Source organism: Prinia subflava, chromosome 3 (assembly GCF_021018805.1).
Source record: "Prinia subflava isolate CZ2003 ecotype Zambia chromosome 3, Cam_Psub_1.2, whole genome shotgun sequence".
NCBI classification, from domain to species: Eukaryota; Metazoa; Chordata; class Aves; order Passeriformes; family Cisticolidae; genus Prinia; species Prinia subflava.
Window position 1 is genome coordinate 24,232,060 of NC_086249.1, and position 16,406 is coordinate 24,248,465.

At 39.4% G+C, this 16,406-nt stretch overlaps 1 protein-coding gene across 1 annotated transcript in view; it reads left to right on the forward strand.

The window, feature by feature from the left end:
* DLG2 (discs large MAGUK scaffold protein 2) overlaps positions 1-16,406 on the forward strand; it is a 994,479-nt gene that overhangs the window by 108,182 nt on the left and 869,891 nt on the right. The window contains exon 4 of the mRNA XM_063394414.1: positions 13,610-13,752. Within this exon, the coding sequence (XP_063250484.1) occupies positions 13,610-13,752 (143 nt within the window). The remainder of the gene's footprint in view (positions 1-13,609; positions 13,753-16,406) is intronic.

The following is a 16,406-nucleotide window of genomic DNA, read 5'->3' on the forward strand; positions in this document are numbered from 1 at the left end:
TAAAAATGCTGTAGATATAGAAGATCTACCTTTGCCAGTGTCAACAAAATCTGGTGTTACTTTAAAGATTTGTAACCTACACTTAGTGAATCTGATATCTGGACACAGGTTTGCAAGTCCTCTCTATGTTTTTCTGCCTTTGTAGAAATTTTCAGTAATGTTTTTAATAACTAATATTTGTTATCTTCTTACATTTGAGATATAATTTGAAATCTTTTTACTTAATTTTAAAAATGAAGTTCAGTTACTGACATGATTTAAAGTAATAAATGGAGTTGTGCTTTCTGACATGATTTATCATTCCAAAAACTGATAGAATATTGTTATCTTGTTAGAACAATTCCTAGCTTTTTTATAGCAAGCATAGCAAAAGGAATATAATACAGCAGCTCAGCCTATCATGTTTGATTTCATCCAAGCATGATAGAAATACTAAAAAATTGATTTTCACAACCTTAATGTGCATGTAATAAGTGTCTATAACACATTAAGTGAAATACCAAGGACAGTAGAGTGGGTTTTAGTGGCAGGATCATTGTTAATGCTCTGTTTCCCTGATATCTGTCTACTTTGGGTTTTTTAGGGACAAAAAGCATTGGTTTTGTATCAATGTTTGCGTTATACTGGAAATAATACTCAAGGAAAGTTCATTGTCATCAAAGTTTTGTGAGTGTTTTTCCTGTTCTGCTCCACACTTTAAGATTGTTTTAACAGTAAAAAGAATTAGCAGCAGACTTCTGTAGGTGTGCCTGCCCTGACTTTCTGTCTAGTCTTCAGTCTCCAGCTGTAACTTCACTTCATCCATTCAGAAAAATGGTTTTGAAATAAAACTTTCAAAGTTAATTTTGTTCAACCATATTTACTGAGAAGCTGATGTTTTCAGGAGGCTGAGCAATGCATGGTCTTTAAAAGATAATCCTATATTACTGCAGAACTTTGGAAAGAAAAGACCTACCACACTGAAGTTGCTCCTAGATTATTATCAGCTAACAGAGAAAACAAAACAATAAAACTATGAAAAATAACGCAAATCTGGCCACCAGACCTTTGCCCAAGAACAAGTTCTGGCTGCAAGGAAAGAAATGGCATTAAAGTCCCTTGAATCCACTCTGGTGTTCAGTATTGCCTCCTTAACATGAAGGATGCTCAGATTGGGATGTAGTTCCAGGTTGGGGCACGTACCTTTAGGGGTTAACACATGCTCAGTGTCAGCTCCCATTGTCAGGAACAGATGCTGAGTCAACACTGGGGGCAGAGTGACTGGACTCAGGCTGTAAGTGAGGTGCTCCCAGAGATGGCTGGTTATCCCTCTACCCTCCCTGTAAGTCAGGTGGATGCCTGCCCAGCCTGTTCTTATCTCCAGCGAGGCCCAGCTTTCTGGAAGCCCTGTGCCATGCCTACCCAACCCTCTGGCTTTCACACACAGCAGTGCAATCTCTGCTGCTCCAGGTGGCAGCAGCTGTGATATCCAGCCTGAGTTTTGCAGCAGATGTGACAAACTTACCTTACCTCCAGAACACATCTCAATTCATAGCTAGGCTGGATAAGAGTCCCTGAAGTTTGTGTCCTATGTTTAATTTTCTGGCTGCTATAGTATCAGGAGGTTGACAGTATTGACCTTGTCTGTCCCCCTAGCCAAAGCCAGCTTGATTTAGCATTTTTGTTTCTAAAGGGGTTGGTCTGAGCTCCTGCTGTGCCTTGAATGAAGGTGGGGTCTTCCTCTGTCAGCAGATCACTATTATATGGAGCTGTACTAATTATCCCTTTGTCCTGTGTGATAAAACACTGGAGCAGATGATATGCCAATTCCTCTGCTGTGGGTCATTTTCTTCATTAGCATTTATGTCATGCCCTTTCATTAGCATGTCCCTTTCTGCTCCCTTGAGTTTTGCTTTCAGACATTTTTAAAGATGCTGCATAAAACTTTATAAATTATTTATCTTGAAAAAAATATACTTTGTTAATAAGGACAGTATTATGCTCATAACTAATTTTCCTGTGGCAAAGATTAAAACTTGGTATAAAGAATGGTTAACTTGGGAACACAATTTTTTGTAAAACATTCCCTCCTTTAGGGGACTGAGAGCCTCTCTTTGGGACACATCACAGTATTATTGGTCTAGAATAGTGACTGACAAAATATTTGCAAATATATTTTGTCCCTGTTCACAGCAGAACAGTTGGATTAATGATCTTTAAGGGTCCCATCCAACCCAAACCATTCCATGATTCTATAATTTATGAATAAATACATAAGTCCATAATGAATGACAGTCTAAATTACTGAAGTAAGAAAGATCTTATACTGAGTCCGTAAAACAATCAGTTACATGAGAATGGACATAATGAGAATGGTAGAGATTCATGACCTGCAAGGGTTTGTATAAAGGATACAGGATTTTTTTTCTTCTTCCAATGGAGACCAGCAAATGTCTATGAATTTTCATGAAGCCTCCTGTTACTAAAACCATGGGAACATAAAGTGAAGCAAAGTCGAGCATGACTAAGGAAGTCTTTTGATGTTCATGGAAACCTGCAATACAAGGTTAGACCAATTAATGCAATAACTGTAAATGTTAAGTGTAGACAACTAAAGTCACAGTCCTGCCAGTGAAAGGGCTCATCTAAAGTATAATTTATTATAAGAGAGTAGCAATATTAAGGGTTACACCAGACATTGTGCCAAATATGTTCAAGGGTCATAAGCCAGAGTTTATGAAGGTACAACCTGTAATAATTTAAACTTGTATAGAAACATTCATTATAAGTGTTTAACAAACATTAATTAATTAAGCAGTGTAACACCATGCTGTGAGCCTATGGATAAGTCAAAGCATTTGTATCTCAATTTTACAGAAGGTTAAGCTGAAGTGCAGAGAGATATATTTGCCTGAGGTCACATAGCAAGTCAGTGGAAAAACTGCAAATAGAATGTGCAATCTGAAGTTCTCGTTTCCCTGTTTTTGCCACTTACCTCACACTTTCTACTAGTAAAATGAAAGAGAAGAAAGAGGCAACTGAAGTGGTGAGACTTGGGATATAGTTAACCCAATTTTCTATACATGTTCTTTCCTTTTTTTTCCCCACAGCTTAGGCATGTATAAAAGGGGTGGGTTGGTTTTAAATTATTTTGAACTTTGGCTTCTGGGCAGGAAACCAGCTTCACCAGGAGTGCAGGGCTGGGGGGAGGCAGAGATGGGGCTTACAGCCCTGTAGCCACATGTTTGACTTTACAAAGCACCTCATCAAAAATGAGGGCTGAGCTGTCGCTTAGTGACTCTCAGGTTACCTGGGACTGTGTGTTTCGGTATCAGAGTAAAGCTGGTTATTGAGCACAGGTGATGCCTTGCTAAAAGGCAGGGCTTTGAGCTGAGCAGATGTGTGTCCTTCCACTAAAAGGAGGCTGTGGTGTGTTGGCAGAGAAAGGGTAAGAGAGATGCAGAGGGGGAGATGTTCCCAGGTGAGACCTTGAAGAAGAAAGATTAAAGAAGGTAAAGAGTTGCTCTGGCAGGTCAAAGAATGGTGAATAAAGGTTGTGTTGTAGCTCGATATTTAAAGTAATGTTCAAAAGGGGGTTGTGTATGAAGATGCTTCTTTGTCAGGTGAAGAAAAGGAAGAAAAAGAACAGGAAGCAATTACTATTACCATTTATAGATTGCCACGGGGTTTTCCTGAAAATGCTCTTACCTTGCCTTGGGAAAGCGTGTCTGATTGAAATTTCACTCTGTTTTTTAGCAAACTGGGTGCTTCTGGGAGATAGCTGAGAGGAATGGACCCTGCCTGGGTTGCTGAGTATCTGCAACTATCCCAAAGCCTGCAGGTCCCAAGACTTGTGCTCCAAGCACTAGGTCTTTCATTTACCGTGTCTACTCTCAACCTATTTAAGTGCAACAGCAGTGGAAAAGCCTTTATGAAACTAATCTGATCTAGGATTATAGAATGATATATCTTTTTTCTGGTTCTGGTCTGGTGTACAGCATTTCTCTCCACACTGGGAAATTGGCTTGCAGCTGGGTCCTTTCCAAGGTTCAAAAAGAAAGGTGAGGAAATATATAATATGATTTTTTTTTCTCTCTGACTCTTGCCTCAGAGATGAAAATACACCCACCCCTTTGATTTGGCATTTTACAGTCAGATTTCCTCAATTTTCCTATTTATCCCTATTTAAAGGAAGACTATATTTAACACTTGAGCAACAAACAAAGTCACACAAGTAAATGATGTAAGTGAACAATTTTCCAGTATTGAACTCAGTTAGGCACAATTGGAACCATTCACAGGAAAGTCCGTTCATGACTGCTTGTGACAAACCGTGGGGCTGTGGGATCCTCTGGCAGCCTCAGAAATGCACAGTAGTAACTGTTCACTGTAGCACAGAAAATAGGGAAAATCTCTCCAGTAGTGGCTTTGAATCCAGCTCCCCAAACAATGAATAAAGCCTCATTCTGAAGGTATATTATTATTGTTGTCAAGCAGTGGAACAGGCTGCCCAGGAAAGAGGTTGAGTCACCATCCCTGGAGGTATTTACAAGATGTGTAGATGTGGCACCCGGGGACATGTTTTAGTGGTGGACTTGGTGATGCTGGGTTAGCAGCTGGACTTGACCTTAAAGGTCTTTTCCAGCCTAAATGTTTCTATGTTTCCATGATTCTAGACTACATGCAGGGGAATACACAGTGCTAAAACAAGGTGAAAGTTTCTCTTTTAAGCTTATAGGAAAAGAACTTCATGCAAACCATCATTTTTCAAAGAAAACTGTCATTTTCTGAAAGATCTGTTCTGAAGTACAGGAAGCCTTGCCTTGACCTCTTAGTACTTCCTTAGCTGTCACCTTTGAAGAGTTTCTAAAATTATCTGTGCTTTCTGTTGATATAGTTTTCTATCAGGAAGTATCCTGGAACAGGTTCAGGTGTCTGCCTGGTTGTGTGGAGGTACAAAGCAGCCAGTGTGTGCCCGTGATCCTGTTCTGACTCTCGCAGGCTGTGTGTAGATCCACAAGCCCTGGATCACCCACTTGAAAGGAAACCTTGCCGCAGGATTTGGGGCTTGCTGCTCTGCTCTCCTGCAGCTTCAGGAACAGCATCAGAAGGCGTGAGGGCAATATCTGCTAAATTTACAGTGGCCACTTTTAACTCTTTTTCTGTGCATTATTAAACCTGACTCACGGGTTTTTGTCTTGTTCCATTGAAAACACAGTTATCGACTATACTTATAAACCATAACATATTGTCAGTGGTGAATGCTTGTGATGGTTTTGACTTTGTTTTAAGCATAAAAAATGCCTAAATCCATAGAATTAGAGAATTGTTTGGGTTGGAAGGGACCTTTAGAGGACATCTAGACCAACCCCCCTGCAATGATCCGGGACATCTTCCATCAGATCAGCTTGCTCAGAGCCCCATCCAAGCTTATCTTGCATGCTTCCAGGATGGGGAGCCTACCATCTCTCTGGGCAACCTGTGCCACTGTCTCACCACCCTCACTGGAAGAAAATTCCTTCTTATATCTAGTCTAAATTGGTCCTCCTTCAGATTAAAACCATTATTCCTTGTGCCATCACAACAGACCCCCCTATCAAGTTTATCCTCACTTTTCTTATAAACCTTCTCTCCTCATCCATTGTTACTCGTTTATCAATCCTGCGTATCGTGGTGGGATGCATTTTCTTTGACCCTCAATCTACAGTGCAGTTCTTATTTATAGATAAATGGCTAGAATGTGGGCAAAACTGTACTAATACACTCAATATCATCACTGAAAAGGCTTAAATACTGACTTCACTCTCTGATTGATTGCTCTCTAGTTTTCACGCAATATCAGCATCGCTCACATAGAAAGGTCTGCAGCAATTATTTTGCCTTCTCTGTGCAGAGTTATCTGTGTTGAATATTTTATTCTCCCTGGATATTGGACAGCTGCCTTTGAGGTGCATATTCCTAGCTGAGATTTTATTTGGAGAGCTCTGGTTGTATTTTGGATATATTGCAATAAACAATAGTGTTGCTAATGTAGGAAACAGCAAAGCCAGAAGTACTCAAAGTATGTTTCTATTTCTTATATTCAAATAACTACTGGACATCAATTACTAATTATTTAGTTATTTACTACAGTCTGTAGAGTGTTTCAGAACTTTTTTTGATGAAAAGATGTAATCTTCATCCGGTATGTACCTGCTTACTAATGGTTCCTGCCTCCAACAGTTTACAACCTAGATGTACAAAGGATCGCTGGATCATTGGATAGTTCAGTTTGGAAAAGACCTCAAAATTATCTAGGGCAAATAAGAGGGATTTACTGAAGCTCAAGAATCAAGAAAGGTTAATAACAGAAACCATATTTCTTGCTGCCAACTTTGGTACATGTTCTACCAGAGTATGCTGCTTTTAATAGATTTAAGAACACTCATCAACTGTAGGGAATTGGCAGAAGACTGCTTCCCTGGCTTGCAATGCCCTGTTTCACTGCCTGCATGGAATAGAGGACTTTTTTTTTTCTCCTGCAGCAGCTCTTGCTGTTGGGTTGCCATCTATGTTTCTCACGCACCAAAGGCTTGTGTCTGAAAACCTTGCAAGCATGACTGCTGAATTTTGATTTGACTTGAAATATCTTCGTGTTACCTCTGCCAACTGCAAAAATAAGCCTTGAGCTTTTCCTTTGTTGTTGAATCTGGTTCCACCTTTATTAGTGCAGACCCAAGGCAAATACATTGGAGCCAGGGAGTGAGATGCAGCTGAAATGGGCAAGGTGTTTTTGACTGCTGGTGCACTGAGGGATGCTAATGGGGGCAGGTTGGAGCTCCCCAGGGCTGTGAAGCTATGAGCCAGCTTGATTACTGGAGTTCTGCCAATTCTCATGGGGGTCAGTGCCATAGGTCTGCTTTAGTTTAAAACTCGCCCCGTTTCAAGGTTTTAACTTCTCTTGCTTTTTACCTTCCCTATCTTAAAATGGCAGTTTTACTCAATATGGAAACATTTTGCTTGAAAAAAACCCACACAACATAATTGCATTGGGTGAAGCATGCTATTTAACCTCTCTTTGGACTGCTTCCATCAGCAGGGCCACTAAAGCTCTTTACTGGCAGGCTGGTACAGTCTATGATCAGTTCCCTGCTACTTGTGCTGCCTGAATGAGTTTTCCGTCTTGAACAACATCCTGCACAATTCGCCTTACTCCTACCTAATAATTCAGACCAGATGGCTGAAGCTGACCCAGCATAATCTACTCCCCAGGATATAAATGATGCCATTTAGACGTACACTGTAATGTTCCCTTAGTTAAAAAAAGGATTTGCAGCAGGAGCCTGCAACAACTGACTTTATTTTGATCTGCAGTGTTCTGCCAGACAGTAGTCATTTGTGCTGGGTTACACAACATTAAAAGGTACATATCAGACACTATCCTACACTACACATAGGCAAAAAGACTGTCCCAAATTTCCCAGCAAGAGAACAGCTTGTGTTTGCATGTTGCCTTAGACCCCCATTCCACCTTGTCCCTGAATGCCCTGCTAAAACAGATGGGACTTGCAAAGCAAGTCAGGGCACTGGCACAGTATAGGAAAAATTCCAGGGCTGTGGACCTCTAGAAAGAGGACAAAAAAAATCTCCACCAAACCCATTCTTTTTATCTTACGGAATATTTGTTCCAGTTCCGAGTTGGGTTCTATAGAAATATGATACACAGAGAGCTCATTCCTTGGGTAATGGGATTCTTTGTTAATGCTATTACAGTTAATTGCAAAATTGTGCAGCTGTCTGCAGAAACAACAGACAACTTCTGCAGATACCAGAATTTTGATGCCATTGCTAATCCTCTCAAGACATAAAGTGAAGGGGGGTGGTAGCAAGATGTATGTAAGGAAATCTTCCTGCTTTGCTAAGCACAGATGAAGGTAGCAGCTTTTGGAATAGCTGTCAGCACAGTGGAGGTCAAAACATGCTGTAGGGGGTAGGTGTCTGCAAATTCACTGGATTTTGGATAAGGTTTGATGCATGGAATAATTTGCAGTGCTCTTTACAAGTGGCCACGTGTACTGTCAAGTCACTGGGGAAGCAGCATTTGCTGACATACGCAGTACAACTTCAGGCTAAGCGATGTACAAGATTATCCTTTTAAGCTTAATTGTTTGCGTGTATAAAATATAGATGGTATCAGAAAGCCTAGCATTGTCTTGTTTGTTACTGGAATACAGACCTTCTTCATCTTCCCCTTCCCTTTTTAAATGCAAAAGAGGTGCAAGAGATTTTTATCTCCACTTCTTCTCTAGTTTTTTATACTTCCTGTGTTCTGAATCCTGAGTTTGGCATCTTCCAAATCCCTCCAAAGCCCTGTTGGATGGGGCTTTAAGGAACTTAGTCTAGGGGAAGGTGTCCCTGCCCATGGCAGGGGCATTGGGACTAGGTGATCTTTAAGATCCCTTCTAACCCATTTAATTGTGATTTGACCCTCACTGCAAAGCTGCATTGTAAACCTGCACAAGCTCAAGCTGAGCTATTTTGCATTTTGCACTTGTTATGATCTGTTTATAAGGAGATGCCTCTTCCCAAATTAAGGTGCAAATGAGGCCATATACTGAAGTCAATAGTACAAATTAAATGTAGTGTTAAATGTGAGGTATATAAAGAGAGAAATTGAAAAGGGGGGAGGGGGGGAGAAAAAAAATAACAGAGAGACAGATTAAGTAGAAAGATATCACCACCCAATGGATCCTGTGGCATCCCACTAGCCCCTCTTCACACTGGTGGTGAGGGTCCCCAAGTCATTATTCTGTGGTATCACCTTTATACTGTCCAAGTTCTAGGTATCCACAGGGTGTAGATGCCATTGCCATGACTTGGGATGGCATGAGTGTGAGCACTTTTTCCTTTCTCACAGTTTGCCGTGGTGTGATTTGTTTGTCCGGATGCTAACCAAACCTTCAACTCTGTTAGGCCTGGAACAAGCTCTTTCCTACTATGCCATCTGTGCATAATCTAGTGTTTTGTCATGGTGGTTTATTTTATAACAAATTCCTTCTGTGACCTAGACAGTGTTTTGAGATAGGCAACTGCATTCTGTATGTCCTTAAAGCCCTTTACTACCTTGGAAAACCAATCTTTTGATGTTCTCACTCCCTAACTCTCTGCATCAGTTTGGTACATGGAAAGTGCAGCTCCAGGTCAGCTGGTATTAAAGAGAGAGATTGGGATCATCCCAGTTTCTTGGTGCACTGGGATGTGTGTGCCTTGATGGATACATTTCTGAACGTCCGTGAAAGTACTGGGATGCATGTGGGACCTGCCAGTGCTTCTCTGTGTAGGTGGAAATCACACAGATGCCAAAATTATCTCATGTACTTCATCTAGCCTTGGGGCTACCAGGGGAATATGCTGATTCACACAGCTGAAGACACCAAGGGCACCAAGATGCATAAGCAGGAACAAATGCTGATCACCTTCCCCTTCTGACCTTAAATCACACTAGTGAATATCTGGAATAAAGGAGAAAGCTTTTAAGAGAGAGAGGTTTGTGCCCTGTTTCCAGCACACTGAGGAATTGTTCCAAATTTTCCTGTGCAGCTGTATCTACCCTTCCCAGCAAAGAGGGGTTTTAAAAATGGAATAGTGTTGCCTCAAATCTGCTGGTGATTCTGAAGCCACTGTAAGTGGGTTATTGATTACAAAGGGCTGGACACATCTGGTGTTCTCATGTGTGGGCCTCTGCATTTTGACCCTGCTCGTTTGCTTCTCTTTGAGGCCATGGGCAATTTTCTCAGCCAACACTATATGGTTCTAAATGTTTGTTTTGCTTTGAAATGAAAGGAAATATGAAAGTGCATGTTGTTATTATTCTCTTCCTTTAATCTTTGCTCAGAAGTTAGTCCTCTCAGACCTTTAATCATCTATCTTTGTCTGAATTCCCCTCAATTTAATTCTATCTTTCTGGTGCTCAACTGCTTACAGATGAATGAGGAATTGTATTGCTTTATCTCATTTTTTCCCTCATTAGAATGCTGGTGAAAGCTCGTGGTCACAAAAGACAGACAGTAGTTTAGGCCTTTTTTGCCTTTTTGTAATATTTAACCCCTTTGCTATCAGAGGAGCTCTAAAGTGTTTCTATCACAAATGGATATTGTCATGCATATAAATTAAAATAGAGATTGCACTGGAATAATGGTTGCAGGCTGCAGCACCAACCACTAAAAAGTCAGAAAACGGCAGAGTTTAGGCAGCCTGTTCAGCTGTGTCTGATTTTTTTTTAATGTAGCTGCTGTCTGAAAGAAAGGTCATTCTTTTATGTGAGTATGATATTGTGTCTTCTCCAGTATTTATTCTTTTTCTAAACTATTTTTTGTTTAATTTTTTCTTAAAAAAAAAAAAAGTGGGGTTAGAGTGAGCAAAATCTGAGCATTAATAATTTTTTTTTAAACAATAGAAAAAAAACCCCAAGACTTCAAACTGAGAAGTGTCTCCAGCTATAGTAACAGACAGTGCTTCCTGACATACCTATAAAGGTTAGACCCTGCTCATTCCTGCACTGGTCTGTAAGGAAGGAGAAGAGGGGACTCTTGGAGCTTTCCTGCAGAGAACAAATGCAGCCAGCTATGATATGCTTGTCCATGGGCAATTGCAAAACGCTACTGATATGTACTCTACCATGCTGATGTACAGAAAATTTGTTTTCTCACTTCCCCGGTGATGGAGCTATCCAAAATAAAATAAGTCATGGTGTCTTTAGAATTACTTTGTACTAGAATATATATATAATTTATTGTCTGCAATTTATCTTTATATAGCAAAACTGACAAAATATTTTGGTGAGGCTAAAGGGAGAGCAAGCAGACTTTCTTAAATAAAGTAAATAATCTTTTAAGAAGTAAATGAATGAATTCTGTTAGACAGAAAATCCAGTGAGATTTGCCGACAATTTTAAACGAACATGAATTAATTGCTTACTAAAATGTTTGGAGCAGTAAAGAGATTCAAATTGAGGATGTCTTTTGTGCTTACAAAGTTCATCAATAGTATTGTTGCCATTTCTTTGTGAAATCTGAATTTGGTTTCACTGGAGAGAATCTAGTGCCAGGAAATACTAGGTACAGGTTTAATTTGTGTAAGAAATGCCTCATCCCTGGAAGTGTTCAAGGGCAGGTTGGATGGGACTTGATACAACCTGGTCTAGTGGAAGGTTTCTCTGACCCTGGCAGGGGAATTGGCACTAGATGGTCTTTAAGGTCCCTTCCAACCCAAGACATTCTGTGATTTCTGCTTTCTATGATAAGATTTTAGACTTTTTGTTGAATTATTCTTCTGTAAACCCCGTTAGGAGACAGACTGTATTTTGCTCATTTTATATAACAATTACCATGCCCCCATGACTCCTTTTTATGGCTGTGGTTCCAATCTTGATTCTACAGCTGCTCGCTCTCATTCTATCCTCAGTAGTATTCAACATTTTTCCCCTCCTAGTATGATTGCACTTCTCATGTAGCAGAGATTACTTGATAGAGTAGGTTTTACTCAAAGCAAATTACAAAGCCTATTTTGTGCAAACCTTGTCTGGCTGCAGGTTTCTGGCTGCCCTTGTTCCACAGAAATGGCAATTTCAGCTTATGGAATTACAAAGCAACCAACTAAGTGAATCCTCTGCTTTCTTCTGTGACCGCATAAGTACTGAAGTGCTTTTCTCTGCACACCAGTGATCATTATTCCAGCAAAAGCAACCCGTGGCCTCCTCAGAATAGATAAGGACCTTTACAAAGAGACTGAGGTTTTTTAATATTTATTTTGCATATGTGCATACACATGCAAATGTGGCTCACACATCATTTTTAATGAAAACACTAGGGCAAGATAGACTTTAAAGTTAGGGCGAAAGCACCGTGCTATTGTTCCTTGACTGGATATTGTCAATCCAATTAATACCCTGATAACGTCAGCGATGCCAGCTGAATGCCACTGCCAGAGGGCATTTTCTAGCTTATTTCTGCAATGTATTTATCTAGAGATAATTACATATTAGCCTGATATATTTTACTTGCTGTTGCAATACAAATTGACCTGGCATTGAACCATATATTACAACTGTTTCAATTGTACTATGAGTATTCAAACTAACTGTAAAAAGTTCCCTGTACTGACAACGGAGAAACTTTCTTTCTCATTGCAACTGCTCTGTAGCTTTTTGTTTTAAAAATAGTTTTTAGTTTTAATGTGGAATTAAATGTTCATAATAATATGAAATATATATTCTTACAAATATATGTGTGAAATAAAAGTTAGTATGGCAAAGTGGGGATCAGCCTCTTCTCTCAGGTAGCCAGCAACAGGACAAGGAGGAATGGCCTCAAGTTGTGCCAGGGCAGTTTTAGGTTGGATATGAAGAAAAAATTCTTCACTGAAAGGGTTCAAGCTTTGGAGCAGAGTGCCCAGGAAAGTGGTGCAGTAACCATCCCTGTAAGTGTTCAAAAATAAGTAGATGTGGCACTACACTATATGGTTTAGTGGGCATGGTGGCATTTAGTTGAAGGTTGGACTTTATTATCTTTGAGATGTTTTCAAACCTTAATGATTCTGTGATTCTTTTTTCCCCATTGTACATGACAAATAGAATATATAATAAGTTGGAAAGTTGTAAAAGGAGTCAGAAGAAAAGTTCAACTTTAGCTGTTCCTAAAGAGAGGGAAGAGAGACTTCTGATATCTGGCCAGAGACTGAATGTGAGGACAAGCACAAACCCTATATAAAGCTTTTCCTTTGAGGTCCCAAGGGGTATCCAGGTAGATGCAATTTCTTTGTTTCTTACCCAGGGGAAAGTCCATTGTTATTAAATCAAGTAATGTGAACTTTATTCTTAGATAAGTCAAATTATCTCCACCAGACAGTGTGCCACCTTTTGTGTGTTACTATCTGATTAAAACTTCTTGCCCAAAGAAGGGAACACTTTCTCCCTCCTCTCCTTAGGTTATTATGTTCACAGGTTTCAATAAAATTGTTTTCACTCCTGGATCTTGTGTATCTGATCATAACCCCTGAAAATAAATGTGATAAAAACATCTGAGCAGGATATTTTAAGACCTGGCTTGTTGCTTAATCTTGGTTGAAACCACTCAGCCACTTCTGAATGGCAACAGACTGAAGTGATGAATCCACAAAGTCTTCCTTCAAATTGTGTACCCCACTTGAAAAAAAAATGCCAAATGCACCTGCAGATAGCACTGAGAGTGTTTCAGGTGCCTTGGATGGGTGTCAAGAAGTTCCTCTTAAGGTATTTTACATTTGCAAATTTCTAGGTTACTTGTTAAAGTGATCTGTGACTTATTTCTCCCTGTAAAAGGGTCTGTTCTGCCTATATTGTTCAAGTGTGCCTTTAACATGTCCTTTGAATCTCTTATAATGTTATTCCTTTACATTTTTAGATTTTTTCTAAAGACATCTTTAAAATGAGAATATGACTCAAGAATCTCATAGAAATTTTAGAAAAAAACCCTTTGTGTATTGGTGCTTTCTACTAAAAATGTAGTACGTGTTTATCATTATGATGATAATGTGTAGGTATGTATCAAAGGAAAACACCAGGGAATGGCAATATGGCAAATAATGTCTTTTACTTGTTCCTCTTTACAAACAGATATTCAAGAGTTTTATGAAGTGACACTGCTAAATTCTCAGAAAAGCTATGAGCAAAAAATAGAAGAAGCAAATCAAGTTGCAGAGAAATGGGAGAAGACAACATCTGCTACAGACCATGAAAATCTGCAGAAAAAACAGGAGGTAATTTAACAGATTAAGAATTAAAATACATGTAATGAATGAGACGTCTCAGACCTGAGAAAAGCCATGCAAGGGTGTAAAAGATTGAAAGGATGGGTTAATTAAGGCATTAGATTAGGGTGTGAAGGAGATATATATATAAAATAAATATATATACACACATATAGTGTTATCCCTCTGACCTTGATTATGTCGCAATTGCAATCTGTCAAAGGAAAAGTAGAAAACTTTTGTTTTCTCATCCTTGATGTACTTTATCTGATGCTTGGTGTCTCTGATTACCCCCAAAAAGAGAATATATCTTCTCTACTTGCTGATAACCACTGAGGTTTTTAATACTCTAGTGATTACATCCTGCTTAAAAAATTTAATATGACTTCTCACATTTCTGCGGCTGACATGGGGCTGAACGTTTCCACAGTCCAGGTTCACAAAGATCAACCAAAATAGTCTCTGCATGAGGAAGAAGGTTTGCTTTTCTCCTGTAGGCAGTGGAAGCATTCAAACCCCCAGCACTAATCTGCCTTTGCCAGCCTCCAGATTATTATTAACTATATTAGCAATCTAAACTACTTGCCTCCACCCACATTTGTACTTCAAAGATGAAAACAAGCCCCACAGAAGCAAGCAATTCATTGCTCTGTTCTTAAACAGTGAAACATAAATAGGGTGGGCATGGAATGCAAACTGCAAATCTCCAGACCAGAATCAAAGATGAAGGAAATCTATAAAAATTTTCATTGTTGTCATGGTAAGTAAGGCATTTCAAGTTTTAAAAGTTGTTGGCAAGAACTTTCCCATAGGCATGACTATTTTTAAGAGCTTTCCTCCTTTGAAAAAATGTAAAACTCAAAAATTGTAGTTCTACATGACATTTTAGATGTGATTCTTTAAAAAGATAAATCAGAATTGCAGGCAGCTAGAACAAAACTCTCTGAAGAAATAAAGAAATTTATTGTAAAAATTAATTAACAAAAGAAGCTTGCAGAATTAATGAGAACAAGCATTCTGGTTTTGAGTGAAATCAGAACAAATGAGTCTTAACACTAATGTAGGCTATATCCCATGAATGATTTAACATTTGAGTCACAGTTTGAAGGCACAGACAGCTAATATCGGTCTTTTTTTATTATTATTTTTAAAGCACAAATTTTTATGCTTTAAAATGGTGAAAGTGTATTCCTGTTATCTCTTGGAGCATAGACAGTGGACAAACTCCCTTTTTATTCCAGTCTCATTGAAGCATTTGACCCTCAACTCCATCTTCCCTAAATTCATTGCTGTCAAAAAGGTGTGCTGCTGGTCCTGTACAGGGAAATTTGAACTTTAAATGCTATGCTGAGGATAATAGATACAGGGCCAACTCCAAAATTTTCTCATTTTATGAAGCAAATGTTCTGATTTAAACAAAAACAATAGAAAACTATAGCATAGAATCTGGAATAGCCTTTTTAGGGCAGGATGCTGGCAGTCAGAGTCCAGGGTACCATTTTCAAAGTTACTGTCTCTCCATAAATTTCATCAGGGTAGTGGGAGAACAAAATGTTTAAAAATCATGTGTATTTTGAGGGTCTAATGCAGGCAAAAGAGACTGGAAGTGTAGGCTTTTGTTTTTTTCCTTATGACAACCCAATATACTATCAGCAGTTCTGAGTCAGAACTGATTTGTGTAGGCTGGATGTACAAGCTGCCATACAAATCCAAGATAGCCCTTTGCTTTCTATGAAAAATTACCATATGAAAATGTAACCAAATAATCTAATATATCACCCAAATTCTTATTCATGATCCATTCCTCATGGGAAATGATTGTTTTGTACTTCCTTTTCCATCCTCAATTACATGTCCCAAATCTGTTAAGAAAAGGCCTCCCTTCTTTCATTGAATCATAGACCTATGGAATGGCTTTTGTTGGAAGGATCATCTAATCCCATGGGCAGGGACACCGTCCACTGGAGCAGGTTGCTCAGAGCCCCATACAACTTGACCTTGAACACTGCCATGGATGGAGCATCCACAGCTTCTCTGGGCAAGCTGTCCCAATGCCTCAGAACCCTCACAGTAAAGAATTTCTTCCTTATATCTAATCTAAACCTCCCATCTTTTAGTTTAAAGCCATATTCACTTGTCTTATCACTGAATGTCCTCGTCAAAAGTCTCTTTCCAGCTTTCTTGTAGGCTCCTTTCAGGTACCAGAAGGCTGCCGTTAGGTCACTCCCAAGCCTTCTGTTCTCCACACTGAACAATCCCAATTCTCTTAGCTTTCCTCACAGGAGAGGTGCTTCATCCCTCTGAGGATCTTTGTGACCTCCTCTGGATGTGCTCCAGCAGGTCAATGTCCTTGCTGTGCTGAGGACCCCAGAGCTGGATGCAGCACTCTAAGCTCAAGGATAATCAGTCAGTCCAGAGGCCATCCTCCTTTCATGCCTTCCACTCAAAACCTTCCTTGGTGATCTGTATGTATCTTTTTCTATATAAACTGGTCCTTTTTCTGAATTTATTTTCCAATCTTAATTGTTGATAAAAAGGAAAGCAGCTTTTACTGTCCAGGACAGGTGTCCTGCGAACCCTCCTTTGTATTTATGTCCTTGCTTTTCTGAAAGTGTAGATTTTCAGGTAATAGAAAAGGTGTTCGCTTGTTTGCAATAATGTAC